The following is an 18,433-nucleotide window of genomic DNA, read 5'->3' as shown; positions in this document are numbered from 1 at the left end:
TCTATCGGTGCCTTCCCTTTATCGTCGTCTTCACGTGCGACGACCGATTCCCTCAACTCCCTTAAAAATTCCTTGATGGTCTTCAGGTTGGACTCCATTCGTTCCATCCTGGCATTGTTGTCTCTCACCTCCAATCGAAAGATTTCCATCCCTTCCTTCACAGCTGTTAGTTCTGCCTCTAACTTTTTCATCCTTGTCTCCATCCAAGTCATGCTCTGATACCAATCTATTACAGACTTGGCAGACTGCAGACTACAGAACCTGGTAATTGCAGTTCACCAGGAGTTGCAGAACGGACTTGCAAGAATTCCAGAATCGCACTCACATCCAACCCACATTAACCATCTCAATGTTTTCAATGTAACAGTATTATGTAATGCACCAAGTTTAACAAAATAATATAATTCATGCATTCATTTCTTTTCCATTTTGTTGTCAATTACAATGGTCAAGGGATCCTTCCCTGATTTACAATTACAATGCTGGGTTAACAAAAAAATACAGAACAGTAACAACAAAAATCACTCCCAAACAACTACTCTTACTGCAACCGCTCATCACCTACAGCACTTCGAGAGGCTGTTATCTCTCCCTTCCTAATCACTCATTTTTCTTAATTTTTTTCTTAACCTCCTATACTCCATCCCCCAAGATTATATCTACTCCCCCACTCCATGTCTTTTCTCTGTCACTTCATTGCTTGAATTTCCCTGGGTCAAGTACAAGCTTCTTTCTTCAGTCCCCTGCTGCTCTTGACTTGAGAGATTTTCCTCAGTTGCTTGATTATCCTGTGCTCTTCCTACACGGCTGCCACTTGTCATTCTCCCTTTCTTGAACTTCCTTTTCACATATACCTTCACCCTAACACAATGCAATCAAGATGGTTCTTGTATTAGTTTGTGAGGATGTTTGGTCATAGCTCTGTGTTCTAGTATATTTGTATTATGCTAATGTTAGCATTTACTATTCTATTGTTTTCTCCGGCTTTCTTTTATAACAACTATTTTTAAATCGATCCTCTTCTCTATCCTTGACATAGAAATTACTCAAATATTTTATATCTACACAAAGCTAAGGATTGGCACATAAACTACTTAATGTACTATGTACTACCTTTGACTTCAGTGTATTCAGTACTTGCAGTCTCATAATTGACCAATTTTAACCATAATTTATTGCTAATTTTGTATGTGGTTTTAAGGTAGATTTAATGTTATTCCCTTAACATGAAGTGAGTTTTCTTTCTTTTTGTTTTTTGTTACAAACTTCTATAGATACAAAGACGTCTTGCACAAAACTGTGAGGCTGCTCGTAAAAGCCGGTTGCGGAAAAAGGTATTATGAGGCCTGATTTGAAACAGATTCCCTAACATGACTATGTTCAACAACAAGTGGTTTGGGATTTTAAATTGAATTTTTATTTGTTTTGCAGACCTATGTTCAATAACTAGAATCTAGTAGATTAAAGTTCGTTCAGTTGGAGCAGGAGCTTGAGCGAGCGAGACAACAGGTATAAAGAAGATTTACTATTTCTATTTCTTGCTTAGTTGGTATTATGATACTATAAACCTTTTCCCACCTATTTCCTATTTACATTCAAATATTCAAAACAACGAATCCTACATTGCAGGGTTCGTATATAGGTGGTGGAGTAGAAGGTTGTCAGATGGGGTTCTGTGGACCTGTAAACCCAGGTTTGTCAAAGTATTGCTGAATAACTTGTTTTGATGTCCTTGCTCACGAACATTGCTATTTCTTGAAATTGCATGTCTCTAGTTGCTTGTTTTGGTATCTAAATCTCAAGGCCTAGAGTGTATACATGATAATAAGACTATTTGTGGAATTTTGTTACTACTAGCTTACCACCACCACCACCACTGATGGTATGCTCCTGCTATTTATCGATTAATCGTGTTCCCTTTAAAGCATGATTCCCCGATATTTGCATAATTTTGCGTTAGCATTCTAAGTGTAAAATATGAGATTTGAATCCTACATTGGAAAGTATAGACTTTTAGTGTGAGATTTATATGACTTTGGACTCTCCAATTTTACTAGCTAGCTAGCTTTTGAGATATGGTTCTTTGAAGATTCATATTAGTTGGTATCAAAGTCATCATCATGTCTCTCAGTTGCAATCGTATGACTCGGATGGTGACGCACCAAAACTATAGAGTGTGATGGTATGTTAGGACTCTTAAGTGTAAGGTATGAGACTTGGATCCCACATTTCAAGTGCTTGCAAAAAGTACGTAAGAAAGACTGCATAACTTCTTCATCCGCACTGAAGTCCTTTCGAAGGTGTCTATAAATCAATGTCTCAAAATTGTTCCTGGCAATAGATTCCAGCCATCCATAAGCAAAAGTTTCCAGAACTTTGCAGACTTGGCACCTCCATGAAAAATGATGTTGTGTTATGAAGCTATGTATAATCTCTGATGTGTTGAATCTGTTCTTTGAAATTTGATTTCCTCTAGTTCATGTTGCTTATAAACCACAAGTTTTTGTTATTTCATCTTCTTGCATTCAATAAAAAGTCCTCACTGAGATTTGTGCAGGAATTGCTGCATTTGAGATGGAGTATGGACACTGGGTTGAAGAGCAAACTAGGCAAATTTGTGAACTGAGGTCTGCTTTGCAGGCCCGTATTAGTGATTTGGAGCTTCACATACTAGTGGAGGGTGGCTTCAGCCACAATTTTGAACTTTTCCGCATGAAATCTACTGCTGCAAAAGCCGATGTTTGCTATATAATGTCTGGCATGTGGAGGACAGCAGCTGAACGTTTTTTCTTTTGGATAGGAGGATTTTGCCCTTCCGAGCTTCTTAAGGTGATTCATATTTCAATTTATTCAATAAAGTGAAATAATTTGCTCTATTGAAGGTAGTTATGGATAATAGTAAGAAGAAACTGTGGTTTTGGACACACACTTAAATATTGCTTGCTCACATTCGTCTTAATTGAATTGTTATATATATGGTCTTTCACCACAGGTAGAATAACACTGATTCATGAGCTGAAATTGATAATAGGTTCTCGGTCCTCATCTTGACACCTTGACTGAGTCACAAAATATGGAAGTTAATAATCTAAGACAGTCATGTCAGCAAGCGGAAGATGCTCTAACTCAAGGCATGGAGAAATTGCAGTCAACTCTTGCTGAAACTGTGGCTGCTGGTCAACTGGTAGAAGGAGGTTACATCCCAAGGATACCTACTGCAATGGAGAAGTTGGAAGCTCTAGTTAGCTTTGTGAACCAGGTAAGAATCCACATCATTGCCTGATGAAGTATGGCTTTATTCTGGATTCTTCCGAAGCACAGCTCATGTTTCTATTGCATGGTATCTTAACTTGCGATATCTTTCTGTAATCCATTTTCTGACCCATCAATTAGTTCTTTATCAGCACATCTGATTTAAATTGAGAAACTCTATAGCGAGTTAAATTTGCATTCATCTGTGAAATTGAAGTTTTCTTCTACTTCCAACTGCTTATTAAAGGCACCATGCAGCTGGTATGGAAAATAACTAGGTGATGACTGAGTTATTATTTTGGCCGAAATTCTGCAAGCCCGTGATACCAGACAAATCACACCTATTTTAAACCATCTTCTTGGCATTGAATTCATTATTTAGGTTATTTTTTGCAGTCATGATTCATAGGAAATATCATTTTCGTGATTTTTCATTGAGTGCGTCGCATTTCTGCAAAACTTAAGTGTGGTTACAGAGTCTAATATGGATCTTAGCATAACATGGTTCCTTAAATTTTGGGTTCATACAATCTGGTCTATGTTAGTTTTTACTTGGAACATCTTGACATGTTACCAACTTCATAAGCTCTTGCCTGAACGGGCTGATCATTTTCACCAAGAAACACTACAGCAGATATTTCATATCCTAACCACTCGCCAGGCAGCTCGAGGCTAGCTTGTGCTAGGAGAGTACTTCCAACATCTTAGAGCTTTAAGTTCAATTTGGGCAACCTGTCCTCACGAGCCTGCTTAATCTTATAGCAGAGAAAATCAACAAGCTCAAAATCTCTGGAAGATCATCACTGCTGGAACTTTGTTTCCTGATCAGAGATACCTCTGGACATTGCTATTATAAACATAATGTGCATGCTTTAAACTGCCGACATTTTTGTAGCAGCTGCAAGCGTCTCGAGAAATTGTAAATATAAATAGTCTTTTTACCTGGACAAAGTTATTTTTGTTATTAAATCAATTTTTGATGCAAAAAATATATTTAGGGTTTATGTTTTTGAGGTGCCATTGCAATGTTGTCATGTAATTTTTACCAGGCAACAGTCTTTGTACTCCATATGTGTTATTTTACGAGATCTTGTATTCTTGGAGTATGAATAGATACTTGATTGCGTAATATCAATGTATGTTAATAAAGATTTAGTCATTGTGATTAGTGGGAGAATGATTGCATATTTTATATCAATTCATTTTGATATGTATAGATTCATAAATTCTTCAAATAAGTATCTTTTTAAATAAAGAAATACGATCACCTATAGTAATAGAGGTATTCTACTTGATAGACAGGGGAGTAGTATTTTCATGAAGACAAGAGGATAAAAGAAAAATAAGAGGGAAAAAATTACTAATTTTGATAGATACCCCAACAATATGAATTATACTTTTTAAGAAGTTCTTCAATAGAAAATTTTGATTATCCAAAATTTCTAATTATTGACTTAAATATAATTTTTCTAATATTATTTTTGGGATAACAACTTTAATTATTTTAATGAAAACCTTTTGATCTATAAAAAAAAAAAAACTGATAATTGGATCTATCTAGGCTTTGTTATCCTTATTTTCTAATCTAACAAACATATTCATTTTATCAAACATGAAATTGTTGAATTCTTGTAGGTTTGAATATGCAAAAGATTCTAAGAACATGATGAGCTACGAGTATACTTATACAGATAATAAATTCGCACCCAAGGTTGGTTGAAATGATATATTTTCACATTTTAAATTACAAAAAGTTGAATTCTCATTCGACATCTATTTCCGTTAGAGAATTACGTCAAGTGAAGGAGCAATAAAATCATTAATATGCTCCTAAATAGTTTTAAAAATGAAAATATAATATTTTAAAATTAGTTAAAGTTTTAATATTTTGTAAGAGTCTAAGAGGTAAAATTTTAAATTGTTAATAATATATTAGTAGTTTGACTTTTATATTAAGTGTTGATAACAATTTTGTAATTTTAGTGAAAATGTAAAACAATCGTTTCAAAGAAAACTTTGCAGATTACTAACAGAAATGGATGACGGATGAGACTTTAACTTTTTAAAACTTAAAGGACTAAAAATTAATTGTTTCTTTAAAACTTGGGTGGTTCCTAGTCATTTGGCCAGAAAACAATAAAAAAGAAAAAGGCCAGGTAACTTGCTTGGAAATATAATGCATGTGGAAATCAAAAAGCAGCTTAATGTTCATGGGTTTATGTTTTCGAGGTATTCATATAATGTTGTCACATAAATTTTACAAAACAACTGTCTTCGTACTTCATATGTTGTTATGTAAAATTGTGTTTCACAAGATCTTGTGTTTTTAAAGTATAAAAAGATATTTGATCGTGAAATACTGATGTATATTAATAAATATTTATTCATTATGATTGATTGGAGAATGACTATATATTGTATGTAAATTCATTTCAAAATCCATAGATTCATAAATTCTTTAAATAAGTATCTTTTGAAATGAAGAAACATAATCACTTGTATTGATAAAGATATTTTATTTGATATACGAGGGAATAATATTTTCACAAAGACAAGAAGATAAAAAAAGAATAAAAGAAAAAAAATTACTAATTTTGTAAACTTGATTGTACCCAATTAACATGAATTATACTTTTTTAAGGAGTCATTCAATAGAAAATTTTGATTATCCAAAATTTCTAATTATTAACTTAAATATAACTTTTGTAGTATTATTTTTGAGATAACAAGTTTAAATATTTTTAATAAAAACAAAAAAAGTGTTTATGCAAAATTGTTGAATTTTCTAATTTAACAAACATATTCATTAGGTCAAACAAAAAATTGTTGAATTCTTCTAATGTGAATATGCAAAAGATTCTAAGAACATGATGAGCCATGAGTATATGAACACAAACAATAAATTCTCACCCAGAGTTTATTGAAATGATATATTTTCATATTTTAAATTACAAAAAGTTGAATTTTTACTTGACATTCTATTAGAGAATTACGTCAAGTGAAAGAGTAATAAAATCACTATATATATATATATATAAATTTTTTTCTCCTGTTCTCTCTATTTTCAACTTCCCCTCTTATCTTTTTATTTTCCCTTTTCATAAGTTTATGGGATTAATTTATTAAGATATTAGAGTTCTTAATAAAATTTTAAGGTTTTTTCTTTTAAAGAAATTGAAAAAAGTTCAAGCATGTTTTTAAAACTTTAATATACTATTAAATAGTTTAAAAAATGAAAATATAATATTTTAAAATTAATTAAAAATTTAGTATTTTATAAGAGTTTAAGTGGTAATTTTTTAAATTGCTAACAATATATTTGTAGTTTTACATTTATAGTAAGGGTTAATAATAATTTTGTAATTTTAATAAAAAGATAAAATAATCAGTTGAAAGAAAACTTAACAGATTATTAATAAAAGTGGATGATGAGTGAGAATTTATGCTTTTTAAAACTTATGGATAAAAATTTGTCATTTCTTTAGAACTTGGGTGGGAGATAGTCATGTCGCCGAAAAACAGTAAAAAGGAAAATGGCTAGGCAACTTGCTTGAAATCAAAGGGCAGCGTAATGTTCACGGGTCTAAAAGTCCAAGTCAAAAAGACGAAATACAGGGCATGTTCCCGGAAACCAGATAAAGCAAAGAAGAAAAAAGCAGACCTTCTTCCCGGAAAAGAGATGAAAAAGACTTAGATATATTGGAATATAGTTCAATTACTCAATTAGCTGATGTTTTAGTTTAGCCTTCCTTGTCTATGCGAAGTACCTCTCATCACTTGCAGCAGTTAATGGCTTCCTCTTCTTCTTCTTCCATTACTCCTAAACTAGAGTATCAGGTTTTCCTTAGTTTCCATGGTGTGGACACCCGAACAAACATTACCAGCCATCTGTATGAAGCCTTTTGTCAGAAAAAGATTAAAACTTTCATTGATGATAAGCTTAATAGAGGAGAAGAAATTTCTCCCTCTCTTTTGAAGGCAATTGAACATTCAAAGATCTCGGTTATCATTTTCTCTAAAGGTTACGCTTCCTCCAGATGGTGTCTCAAAGAACTTGAAGAGATTGTTAAATGTAAGAACACGTATGATCAGATCATAATACCAGTCTTCTATGACGTAGATCCACCTGATGTGAGGAATCAAACTGGGGATTTTGGGAAAGCATTTGCTGAGCTTGAAAAGCGTTTTATGGATGATTCAGAAACGTTGCAGAGATGGAGGACTGCTTTGAGGGATGTAGCCAACATTTCTGGTTATGACTCAAAGAACTCTAGGTAACTGCAAATTTTTTTATCAATGTTTTTATGTAATAATCTTTTCTTTTGGTAAGTACTTTGAAGCTGCAAATTACCAATTTTAATGTAATAATCTTACACACAGCAGTTCCATATGTTTTCTATTTTTATTATCTTTTCCAGATTTACTGGAGACAGATTCAGATGGTCAAAATAATAATCAGTTAGAAGTTTGACATTATATTTTAAACTATGCTAATTTGGGTTTAGTTCTTGTTGTGTGTCTTCTGGCCCAAAAACACAGAAAGACTTAATATAAACACTATCCATTGATACGAACGGTCAGTTTTACCTTTTTGAATGATAGCTAATTACTATCTAAATATGATATATTATTGAATACATACTTACTGATTATTTCATCTTTTCCAAGAATTGAATTGAATTTTAGCATTGATAAGTTTTACAAGTTTTTAGGATATAGAAAGTGATTATCAAATTATATTTGAATCTAAAATTTTGTGCCACTGAGAAATGAACTTGAGTTCATGTCATGACGCAGTTTTTCATCATGCCAATCTTACATTTTAAAAATTTTTATTCAATGATTATGTTATATTTCTTTATTTCGTATTTAGTTATTTAATTTTAGTACCATATTATTTAATTATTTATTTTTTATTTTTAGGAATGAGGCAACGCTGGTAAAAGATCTTGTCAATGATGTATGGAAGAAATTGGATTATAACTCCTCAGCTATTCCTTCCAAGTACCTAGTTGGACTAGAGTCATCAATCAAAGAGATTGAAAGTTTATTATGTTCAAAGGGTGTTTGCAAGCTAGGAATTTGGGGCATCGGGGGCATAGGAAAAACTACTCTTGCTGATGCTATATTTAAAAAAATCTCTAAACAATTTGAAGAATCTTACTTCATTTCAAATATTAGAGAAGAATCAGAAAAAAGTGAGGGATTATATGACTTATGCCAAAAATTGAGTTTTGCAGTTTTAGGGGATGAACATCCGAATCATAGATTCACTTTCACAAGAAGAAGTCTTATTAGCAGAAAAAAAGTTCTTATTGTATTTGATGATGTAACGAATTTAAATCAAATGCAATGTTTAATGGCAGTTTTTGCTGAGTTGGATTCATACAGTCGAATCATTATAACGTCAAGGGATAAACATGTGCTAAGAAATTGTGAAGTGGATTACATTCATGAGATGACAAAGTTATCTCCTGTTGATGCTTTTCAACTTTTTGCCCTACATGCCTTTAGAGGAAACCCTCAAACAGAAGATTATATCAAGCTATCATTTGAAGTAGTAGATTATGCTGAAGGTCTTCCACTAGCTCTTGAAGTTTTAGGTTCCTTTTTATTCACTAGGACGAAGAGAGAATGGGAAAGTGCACTAGAAAACTTGAAAACAAGTCCTCCTGCAGATGTCCAAAAAGTGTTAGAAATAAGTTACGAAGGATTAGATGATAAACAGAAGTGTGTATTTTTGGATATTGCATGTTTTTTTAAAGGGTACAAAAGAGATTTTGTAGAAACAATCTTGAATGCTCGTGACTTAGATGCTCATATTTGTATAAATGTTCTCATTGAAAGGTGTCTCATAACTACATCATCTGACACCATAACAATGCATGATTTACTTGAAGAAATGGGTAGAGAAATTGTTCGGCAAGAATCAATTGATAATCCTGACGAACGTAGTCGGTTGTGGGATCATGAAGATATTTTTTCAGTATTGAAGAATAATACGGTAAGAGTCAAGACACTAATTTTTAATTTCTATTTTATACATAAATTATAATAAAATATTTGCTAGCAGAATATTTATTTTTAGTTATCATTGGGAATTAAATTATTTGGTATATGGTGGTAATGACACATCTATTATTATTTTTATTTACATATTCTGAAAAGAAATATATTTGAGAGTAAATTACTTAAGAATTGATGCAATTAAGCAATTTCAAATTGACTTTTCACCAATATGCTTGTGATTACCAGAGAACTAGAGCAATTCGAAGCATATGCTTGGATATGTCTAAAGTAGAAGAGTTGCATTTAAATCCTAAAGCTTTTAACAACATGCAAAACCTACAATTCTTGAAATTTCATGGGTCTAAACATGGAAAGAAGGTGCCTGAATCTGATTCCTCTACATTGCGCCATATCTTGAGGTTCTTGAAAAGAGAAAACTCCAATGATGGAAAGAAGGTGCATGGTTTTGAGAAACTTGAGTCTAATTTATCTAAGCTAAGATATTTTTGCTTTCATGGATATCCTGCCAAATCATTGCCGCCAAATTTTAATCCAAAGAACCTTGTTGCACTTTACATGCCTAATAGCAAAGTTAAAAAACTTTGGACTGGTAACAAGGTATTTGTTAACTTTTATATTTCTTTTTTTTTTTTTGTATGCTTTAAATTGTAATTTTTTGTAAATTAGTTATGTTTCTAGCTATACTTCGTTCAATTTTATTATTTTTTCTTTTTTTGACAGGTTCTTATTAATTTGAAACATATTGATCTCAGTGACTCTAAGCATCTATGCAGAATACCAGATTTGTCACTTATGCCAAATCTTGAGAGCTTGAATCTTGAAGATTGTACAAATTTGTTTGAGAGTTTCTCATCTATCCATAATCTCCATAAACTTGTTATCCTGAATCTACGAGGATGTAGAAGCTTTAATAATCTTCCAATTAGTGATAGTTGCCAATCTCTTCGAGAAGTTTATCTCTCTGGTTGCTCAAATCTCAAAAAAGTTCCATATCTCCCTAATACAGTTGAAAAGTTATACCTAGATGGAACTGCCATTAAAGAATTCCCATCAATAGGGCATTTATTTAGACTAGTAAATTTGAGTCTTAGAAAATGTTCAAGGCTTGAGAGATTACCAAATAGCATTCTTGAGTTGAAATCTCTTAAATGTTTGTATCTCACAGGTTGTTCCAAACTTGATAGATTGCCTAATGACATGGGAAATTTACAATCTTTGGAGGTACTGGAACTGGAGGAAATTTCTTTTGCAGAAATACCAACATTTATGACAAGTTTGATCAACCTGAAGACATTATCTTTGACAAGATGTAAGATGCAGAAGCAATTAGGTATCCCACTTGTCGATTTATCTGTCTTCCAAAGAATGAAAGCGCTATGCCTGATTGATTGTTGCATTGAAGTGTTACCCAGCAATGTTGGCCAATTACTCTCACTGGAATATTTAGATATAGCCCAAAACAATTTGGAGACGCTACCAGAGAGCATCAAAGACCTGTCTAACCTGGAAAAGCTTGATTTAAGCAATTGCCAGAGGCTTAAATACTTACCTGAGCTTCCAAGCAGTCTACGGCAAATTTGTGCAGGGGATTGCGTATCTCTTGAATCAATATCAAGTTTATTCCTACGTGTGGATTCTTTTATTGACATAATCGACTTCGCTAATTGTCTCAAATTTAAATTAGAGATGACAGATGCTCTCTTGTTGAATATTGAGAGAAGTGTAGCAGACCATCTCCCTCAACAATTGTATCACCTTAAAGTAAGTCTATCTCTCTCACTTTTTCTGTTTTCTTATGATGCCAATTCATTTCTATAAATTCTGAATCTTCAAACTTTATAACTTTTAATATACCATTCAAAAGACTTAAAAATTAAATATGAGTATACATATTTCATTTTAAAAGTAAAAAACGTGTGGATTAAAATTTTAATTTTTATAAGCTTAACAAATAGCCCTACCCTTATAGTGTCTTGCCTATTTGTGATTTTTTAGGAGCATTTGGAACGTTGTATTGGATTGCAGTAAGTTTTTAAAATTATATTAGATTGAATACAATATAATGTATAATAATTAAACTCAAATTTCATAATAATAAACTTAATAATTTAAAGGGAATTTATAACTCCCTTTATCTTTAGCATCTCCCCTTAAACATAACTTTATTAGTTGAGTCACCTTTATTCTAAACATCTCTCTTAAACATAACTCCCTTTATTTTCAGCATCTTGATGGAATTTTTTGGACAACACACACCTAATGATGCTGAGTTATGAAACTAGTGGATAATTTAATTTAATATAATCTCAAGAAAAGATTAATTGACTTCTTGTGTATATAAAAATTTTAAGGGAGAAGCATTTGTAAGGATAATTACAAAATAATAATAATATATACACTCAGTATTGAGTATAGTATTAGACACATATATAATTTATCATCTTGTGATAGAGTGATTTTGAATTAAGGATTAATTAAAGATTATATTGAATTAAACTATCCAGAACAAACATTGAAGAAATTTGATGAAAGAAGAATGTAGGTTTTGATGAAAGACAAAACAAAAAATAAAGAATAGGAAAGAGAATTGAAAGTCTAAGTGAAACTTCTACCTTTTTTATAACTCGCTGTCCTTTATTATGGAATGGTCTGCTTTGTTTGAAACTCACCATTTTACATTATTAACCAAAAACCACCACTTGTTTCGAGAAACATAAAACATGTCCACCAATTTATGAAAACTATTCTAACACCGTAATATTCTTCACAATTATAAACAGATCTACCAATTTGTAGTTCTCACACTTTTATTCTCAACATGCTATTAAATTTATATTCTCATCATATCTTAACTTTAAATTATATTATACAAAATTACATTTAAAATATAGCTTTCTTATTATATAATATTCTTATACATATAAATTTACCATTGTTAACTAAATAATTAATATATTTAATTATTTTTATTTGATATAATGAAATACTATATTGTTTTAATCTAAGACAAAGTTGATAATTCTTTAATTAAAATATTTTCTATCTGAAGATCTTACTTGGACTACCGATTTATGAATATAGAGTTTCTTACGACATATTATTAAAATATATAGTATTTAATGGACTACTGTTGTACATGCAGAATATCGTTCCTTTTTGGCAATGGTCGAGCATTTATTACCCTGGATGCGAAATTCCAAAGTGGTTTGACATAAAAAGTAATGGATCTTTTATAAAGTTTCCAGAAGACTGGGTTAATGATAACTTATTTGGTTTCGCTTTGTGTGTTGTTGTATCATCACAAGACTATCAAAAACTTAGAAATTTTCGAGTTGGATTTCGCTTGATTATTAATGGAGAGATTATTTCCCGTAATGCGTTAACAGACTCATTAAAATTTTGGCTTGGGTCTCCTGAAGATGAGAACGTTATTAAATCAGATCATATATTCATAACTTATAATTGCATTAAGCTGCCTGGGAAATTTCCTCCACTCAATTTGAATAGCCAGGGTGGTGTTGAGTTCTTCGTTGAACATGCAACTAAGAATGGTATGGTTCGAAGCCCAATGAAAAGATGTGGAGTGACTTTATTGTATCACAAAAATGATGATTGGAGAAAAGATGCAAGAGTGGATGAAGATATGAGATTGAGTTCTATAAGTTGCTCTATTAATGATTGATTGAAGTGTGGTCTATATTGCTGCGGTTAACATCACAAATTTCATGATTTGGAGAGATCTTATGAAATTTTAGATAGATGGTTTCCCCAATAAAAATATACAAGCGACGGTTGTTACATGAACTGTAAGTTGAATTAAATAAAATGTTGAAAAAATATAAACATTACGCAAACATTTTTCCCAGACCCTGTTTTTTGTTTAGTTTTTATAACAATAAACATTTTGCAAGGTATCCTTTATTTTATTTTATTATATATTTTTTGTAACCTATCCTTTAATTGTTTCCTCTTGTTATTTCTAAATTATTTCCCTTTCATTTCTAATATGCATTTTATAAGTTAAGCATGAAAGATGCCTTATATTTTTAAATTGGTTTATCTAGATTTTGTTCATAACTCCAGCTGTCAATAAACTTCACATGATTAAGATTTTTATTCTTATTTTTTACTTCTTATTTTAGAGAGAATGGTTATACAGTGATCTCAACCCATAGTCTATGGAAAATGGTATTGTCACTCAATTTGTCATATGTAGAAATTATATAAGAGTATGCGGTTATTGGTATTATTGTTATTACTGATGGAAATATTCATTGTATTTTACAGATGGATTTATGAGATTGATGAAAGATCTCATAAGCGATTGAAACTTGAAGGTTGAAATGTTGTTATAGAAAAGGTAATGTAAGTACAAAATCCCTGAGCTTATAATATTAGGTCAGAACATGTTGATGAGATCCCCTTTATGTCCCCATGTCCCTTTCTCATGTGGTAAAGGGATGGCTGATGGTTGTGCAAATTTACTAAAGCAGGTGCTGCTTCCAGAGGAAATTTACTCCATTTCTAGGGCTTCTTGTTTGCCTAATCTTCACGATATGCCTAATCTTGGAACTTTTTCCTATGGTATTCTTTATAGATGATGTGGCTTACTGCATGGTAGTATAATAGTTTCAAGGTAAAGCTTACTTCATGTTGCCTTCTGAAGTATTTGACTAACTTTCTGCAGTTTACATTCGTGGTCTATGCTCTGTAGTTCTCTATTACAGAATGTTGAAGTGCCTCTTTTTTTAAATGTTATTCAGTGTGTTTTCAGGTTGGCTTTATCTCAGGCTGGCAACTAGGCGTGTGGACACAAATTCCCTTGACTGTCATTTTAATATTCTCTGGATTTTCTTGCCTGGAATTGGATTATGTTGCTAACTACTATTTAACTACTATTTGGTTCTCCAAGCTAAGAGAGGGTATTGTAAGCTTGCTATTAACTAGTAATTAATTAGGTGTTATTACAGATAGGTTTTAACATCCATTGCTGCTTGGCATAACTTGGAGAAATAATTTGATGTGAAATTTGCTAATCATCTAGCCTCACCATCTGTACAGGGGTTGTTGAGTCCTCGGTTAACAGTGGGAAACAAATTGATGCCGTACATTTCATTCATGCCTTCCAGCTTACTAAAAAGCTTTCCCTCTGTTCCCGTCTTGAAGACATACTTGAAGAATTGAAGGAGAAACTCACAGGGGAAGGGTGTGAGTTTGGGTGGAGATACTAGTGCACAGGTTAATTTTCATACAAAAGCATAATGAGTGATGCTTGGAAATTCCTTTGTAACTAAATGCTAAATGAGAAATTTCTTTTCAATACAGACTGATGTAAATGCACAGGAACTTGCTGCTTTGAAAGCTGTAGTTAGTTGTGTCCAAGAGTACAGGCTTGAACCTTACTAACCTCTCGATCCACTTCAGAAAAGGATTGAACAACTGGAGAGGTATCTGATAAGAAGTGCAAGAAACAAAGAGCAAACTGAGGATACTGTGGATTTCGTTCTCACAGTGGCAAGGCAGCTCCCGGTATGAATGTTCTGCCTGTTTTCTGATGTGTTTATAATTTACTTAATGAGCGAAATGTAACTTTTTCTCTGACAGGGAAGCATATAGAGGAATGCCTGAGAGATACCCTCAGGCTGGTCCAAACGCTCATGATTATCAAGTTCCTGGCCAGCCTGTTTTTGCTCAGCAACCAAATGATCGAAGAATATGTTTTATCCCCAAGATGATAGAGTTAATCTAACTTCTTAAGGTGCAGTCTTCACACCAGCCATTTATGTAGTTATCAAATGCAGTATTTGTATGCAACTTTTAGTGGATATGCAGAGAATTTATCCCTTATTCCGCTATTCTTATAAAATGTGTTTCTGTCCTATAATCAAATATTATAAGGTAAATTGTATTTTTCTAAAATATTCTCTAGAGTCTTACAGCTCACTCTTTAAATCTTTTTCTTTACATCTTCATCTGCACTGTTTTACTCTCACTTGAATCGCCCTGTACCATTCAACAAAATTGGTTGCATATATGTCTTCTGTCTTGTATATGACCTAACAGTTAATTTTAAATTAAAATTATGAAGCAAATATAACGTCACCACCGAAAACAACAACTCCTAATTGAATTGATTATCTACTACTCACCTTGCTAATAATGGGTTAACTAATATAGTACAAACTTAATTAGCGTTCTAATCACACCGAAACTAAATGGTTTCCTCACCTCTCATGTGACAAATGTCCATCTCACTCTCAGCTAATTAATTAGTCATCAATTCCCTAATGAAACAAAAATAACGAAATCCTATGATTAATATTTTTTTTTAACAAATAAAAATTAATATTGTTACATATGGCTCGGGGTCATCACTGGATCACAATGTTAATATTATGTTTAATCAATTTTAGAGCAGAATTGAAACTTCTTTTGGGATTCCGTTTTTGAAATAATTAAATCAAGAATTGAGTATCCTTAAACAAATCAATGCTTAACATAATTAATTATGTTGTTAATTTGGAGTTATTTATGTTTAGTGGTTGATAAGAGACCAATTATTTTATGCTTAACGAGAAATTTTCCATTAATATACTGAATAATAATTGTTCATAGAGTTTTTTTTTTTTTTTTCAAATTTTCTTCTCATTGTGATAAACAAATTCAAAGATTCCCATTTTTGTCAAAAATCTTGTAACTAATATATCTATATATAACGAATGAACAATCAGTATACTTCAATGATTTTCAGACACATCCACTTCAATGATTTTCAGAAAGTATACTTTTTTGTGGTTGAAACAACAAATTTATGTTCTTTAAAAAAAATTGAAGAGAATGAGATTGACCTAAAGGGCAGTTTTCAAGCTTATCAAGCTTTACCTCTGAAAATTGTTCCACGGACTTCTTCGACTCCTGCAAATCATAATGGCAACTAGATGTACCAGGATTAGGGAGGAAGTCATTCTTAGTCTCTTGGGGGAAGGCTTATTTTCAAACTCAGAATTGTAATACGGCATTCCATCTCCTGGAACAGAAAGCACAGATTTTAACCAATCAAAGCAAGCTAATCAACTTATTACTTGTAATTAAAGTTATAAGAACAAGAACACCCCTTAAATGGGTATTGTATTTCCAGTTTCTTAAATTGAGTTGATATTTTGGTGGACTTCTTACCACGTTTGCAATATTTCCTGGCTTCCTCACATTCTCAGAAACAATGTGACGATTAGAACTTAAGAAGGGCATGAAATAAAGAAGCAGATTTAGATGAGAACAGACGAAGCACAAAAATAGAAAGATATGAACTAACCTTGTTTTCTCAGTGGTGAAAAAGAGCTATGTCTGAAGGCCCTCTGCAGCTGTAGTATTCAATTAGGTTACAGCCAAAAACAGAAAAAATGCAGTTTCCTTCAAAATGAAAGGGGAAATGGATATCATATTAAGCTCAAGCATTTACTTCCAAATAAACAAAAATAGCTGAAAAACATAAGGAACAAATCAGACTGTCAGAGCAATCAGCATTTACAGAGCATACAACCACATTCTCAGAAACTGGTGACTGAGAAGAGCGATCTCTACTGCCGGTCAAAGCCTGAAAAATGAATTTTAAAAAACTAATTCTTTTTCTATTTTATTTTTTAATTCAATGGGGCACCTAAGCAAATCTATTATTAGAGAAGAGATTTAAAAAAAAAAATTCAGTGAAAGAAGCACTTCTGAACAAAATCTGGATAAACCCAAAGAATCTGTGAGAGCATATATTCTCAACTGTTAATCACCAAGTGTCTGAAAATTTTCATTTCTTGTCCATGGACATACAAGCACTCCAACATCTCAACGCTGAACACCTGAAAGAACTCAAAATTATTTATTAGCAAAACTGAAACTATTGAATACAAATGATGTCTACGTTGGTTGTTTTACCAGTGAAAAGGCAGCTGCTGCAATTTCTACAGCCTCTCTCTGACTTAAGTTGATCTTAAGTCTCTCTACTCAGCCTTGTTCCAACACTTCAGACCCTTTCTCCTCCGCCACCCAAGAGCACAATCAACAAGTGCACAACAGAATCACTACTCCAGCAAGCAAATTTCAATTTCACAGCATTAACCCACCAATATGAAGCACTTTAATAGTAGAAAAATAGGGGGCAGCACAGAATGTTATCAGAAAATGTTTCTTTCATTTATCAATGTAATATTCAATCACTCCTCAATTCATTTCATTACTATGCTGTCAATAGGAATAAACTGGAAACTGCTTAAGAAAAAACACACTCCAATAAGATGAAAATACTAAGCTGGCTAATATGAGAGGCCAGTACTCCCCACAAAAATAAACTCTCAATACAAATTTTTCTACATGATTCTTTCTACACGGCAATGCTCTCCCACTCCCATTTTAATTCTCATAACCGCTTCTATTTCCATCCCAGTCTTAGGCCGTTTGTCATTATTTAGAGCTGCTGACATGTACATCCCAAGTCCACTTTCTCCCTTTGCTGCATCTGGATTTCTTCAGGGTGTTTCTTCTTTGGGCCTGCATGAATAAACTTTAGCAATTAGTAACATGTCAACAAATTTACAGAGATGAACTTCTATGCATTTTGAAATCTCTTTCAATCAAATTATGCAATAACCTTGAGGTTGACATGAGATTCCTGAATAGTCTTTCCATCCTTCTTTTTGCTCCACACGTGTCCATCCTTAAACTTTCTAAGAGTTTGACGAGGTATCATAAAAAATAAATCACCCAGAATTAGAAATCAATGCAACAATGAATTGCATGGGTCAAAAAGTTGGAAGAAACAAGGTTCTAAATGAAACAATACTTGCAGGTGTTTCTGGTTGTTGAGAGGTAAGTATATCGAGGCTTTTATAGTTGGCAAATATTTCACCTATTTCAGCTGCACTAAACCACCAAATTTGAGCTAGTTAGTAAATATGCATTTTATATGTGTATAATACATGTTTGTTGTATTTTACCATTTTAAACATGTTTCATCAATGTGTATTTTAGATTACATCGTATTTTTCAATTGTTGTGTACAAGACCATATTTGAGTTTTACTCTTCTATTTATTTTTTTTAGAAAAAACCAAGAACTAGATAAATCATAAACACGACAAGAGGACCACCAAAGTAACCCTTCA

General features: G+C 32.3%; 2 protein-coding genes and 2 long non-coding RNA genes across 4 annotated transcripts; 3 read left to right on the top strand and 1 right to left on the bottom strand.

Moving 5' to 3' along the window:
• Positions 1 to 1,272: 1,272 nt before the first annotated feature.
• Positions 1,273 to 3,291, top strand: LOC123205114 (transcription factor TGA1-like). The gene is made up of 5 exons (XM_044621933.1): positions 1,273 to 1,334; positions 1,432 to 1,509; positions 1,630 to 1,693; positions 2,558 to 2,829; positions 3,032 to 3,291. The coding sequence occupies exons 3-5, from the start codon at positions 1,666 to 1,668 to the stop codon at positions 3,281 to 3,283; spliced, it is 552 nt and encodes a 183-aa protein (XP_044477868.1). The 5' UTR covers positions 1,273 to 1,334; positions 1,432 to 1,509; positions 1,630 to 1,665; the 3' UTR covers positions 3,284 to 3,291.
• A 3,717-nt stretch (positions 3,292 to 7,008) lies between these two features.
• Positions 7,009 to 11,310, top strand: LOC123205213 (disease resistance protein RPP2B-like). Its single transcript, XM_044622143.1, has 6 exons — positions 7,009 to 7,142; positions 7,290 to 7,526; positions 8,176 to 9,256; positions 9,508 to 9,879; positions 10,003 to 11,043; positions 11,278 to 11,310. The coding sequence occupies exons 1-6, from the start codon at positions 7,009 to 7,011 to the stop codon at positions 11,308 to 11,310; spliced, it is 2,898 nt and encodes a 965-aa protein (XP_044478078.1).
• Positions 11,311 to 12,685: 1,375 nt separating this feature from the next.
• Positions 12,686 to 15,145, top strand: LOC123205210. The gene is made up of 5 exons (XR_006499826.1): positions 12,686 to 13,088; positions 13,570 to 13,642; positions 14,344 to 14,520; positions 14,608 to 14,811; positions 14,887 to 15,145. It is a non-coding gene; the product is annotated as an uncharacterized LOC123205210 (long non-coding RNA).
• Positions 15,146 to 17,564: 2,419 nt separating this feature from the next.
• Positions 17,565 to 18,130, bottom strand: LOC123205112. Its single transcript, XR_006499780.1, has 3 exons — positions 18,113 to 18,130; positions 17,921 to 17,996; positions 17,565 to 17,820 (listed from the first exon to the last, which is right to left on the bottom strand). It is a non-coding gene; the product is annotated as an uncharacterized LOC123205112 (long non-coding RNA).
• Between the last annotated feature and the right edge of the window lie 303 nt (positions 18,131 to 18,433).

This window comes from Mangifera indica, unplaced genomic scaffold (genome assembly GCF_011075055.1).
Source record: "Mangifera indica cultivar Alphonso unplaced genomic scaffold, CATAS_Mindica_2.1 Un_0002, whole genome shotgun sequence".
Lineage (NCBI taxonomy): Eukaryota > Viridiplantae > Streptophyta > Magnoliopsida > Sapindales > Anacardiaceae > Mangifera > Mangifera indica.
The sequence above is the reverse complement of the archived record's forward strand: the minus strand, read 5'-3'. Positions and strand labels throughout refer to the sequence as shown.

What these genes read in the sequence shown, in the direction of transcription:
- LOC123205213 (XM_044622143.1), top strand. Translation starts at nt 7,009, where the DNA reads ATGCGAAGTACCTCTCATCACTTGCAGCAGTTAATGGCTTCCTCTTCT. An exon ending in ACAAACATTACCAGCCATCT is followed by an intron (nt 7,143 to 7,289) that starts GTATGAAGCCTT and finishes CGCTTCCTCCAG; the next exon opens with ATGGTGTCTCAAAGAACTTG. An exon ending in TATGACTCAAAGAACTCTAG is followed by an intron (nt 7,527 to 8,175) that starts GTAACTGCAAAT and finishes TTTTATTTTTAG; the next exon opens with GAATGAGGCAACGCTGGTAA.
- LOC123205114 (XM_044621933.1), top strand. Translation starts at nt 1,666, where the DNA reads ATGGGGTTCTGTGGACCTGTAAACCCAG. An exon ending in CTGTGGACCTGTAAACCCAG is followed by an intron (nt 1,694 to 2,557) that starts GTTTGTCAAAGT and finishes AGATTTGTGCAG; the next exon opens with GAATTGCTGCATTTGAGATG. An exon ending in GCCCTTCCGAGCTTCTTAAG is followed by an intron (nt 2,830 to 3,031) that starts GTGATTCATATT and finishes AATTGATAATAG; the next exon opens with GTTCTCGGTCCTCATCTTGA.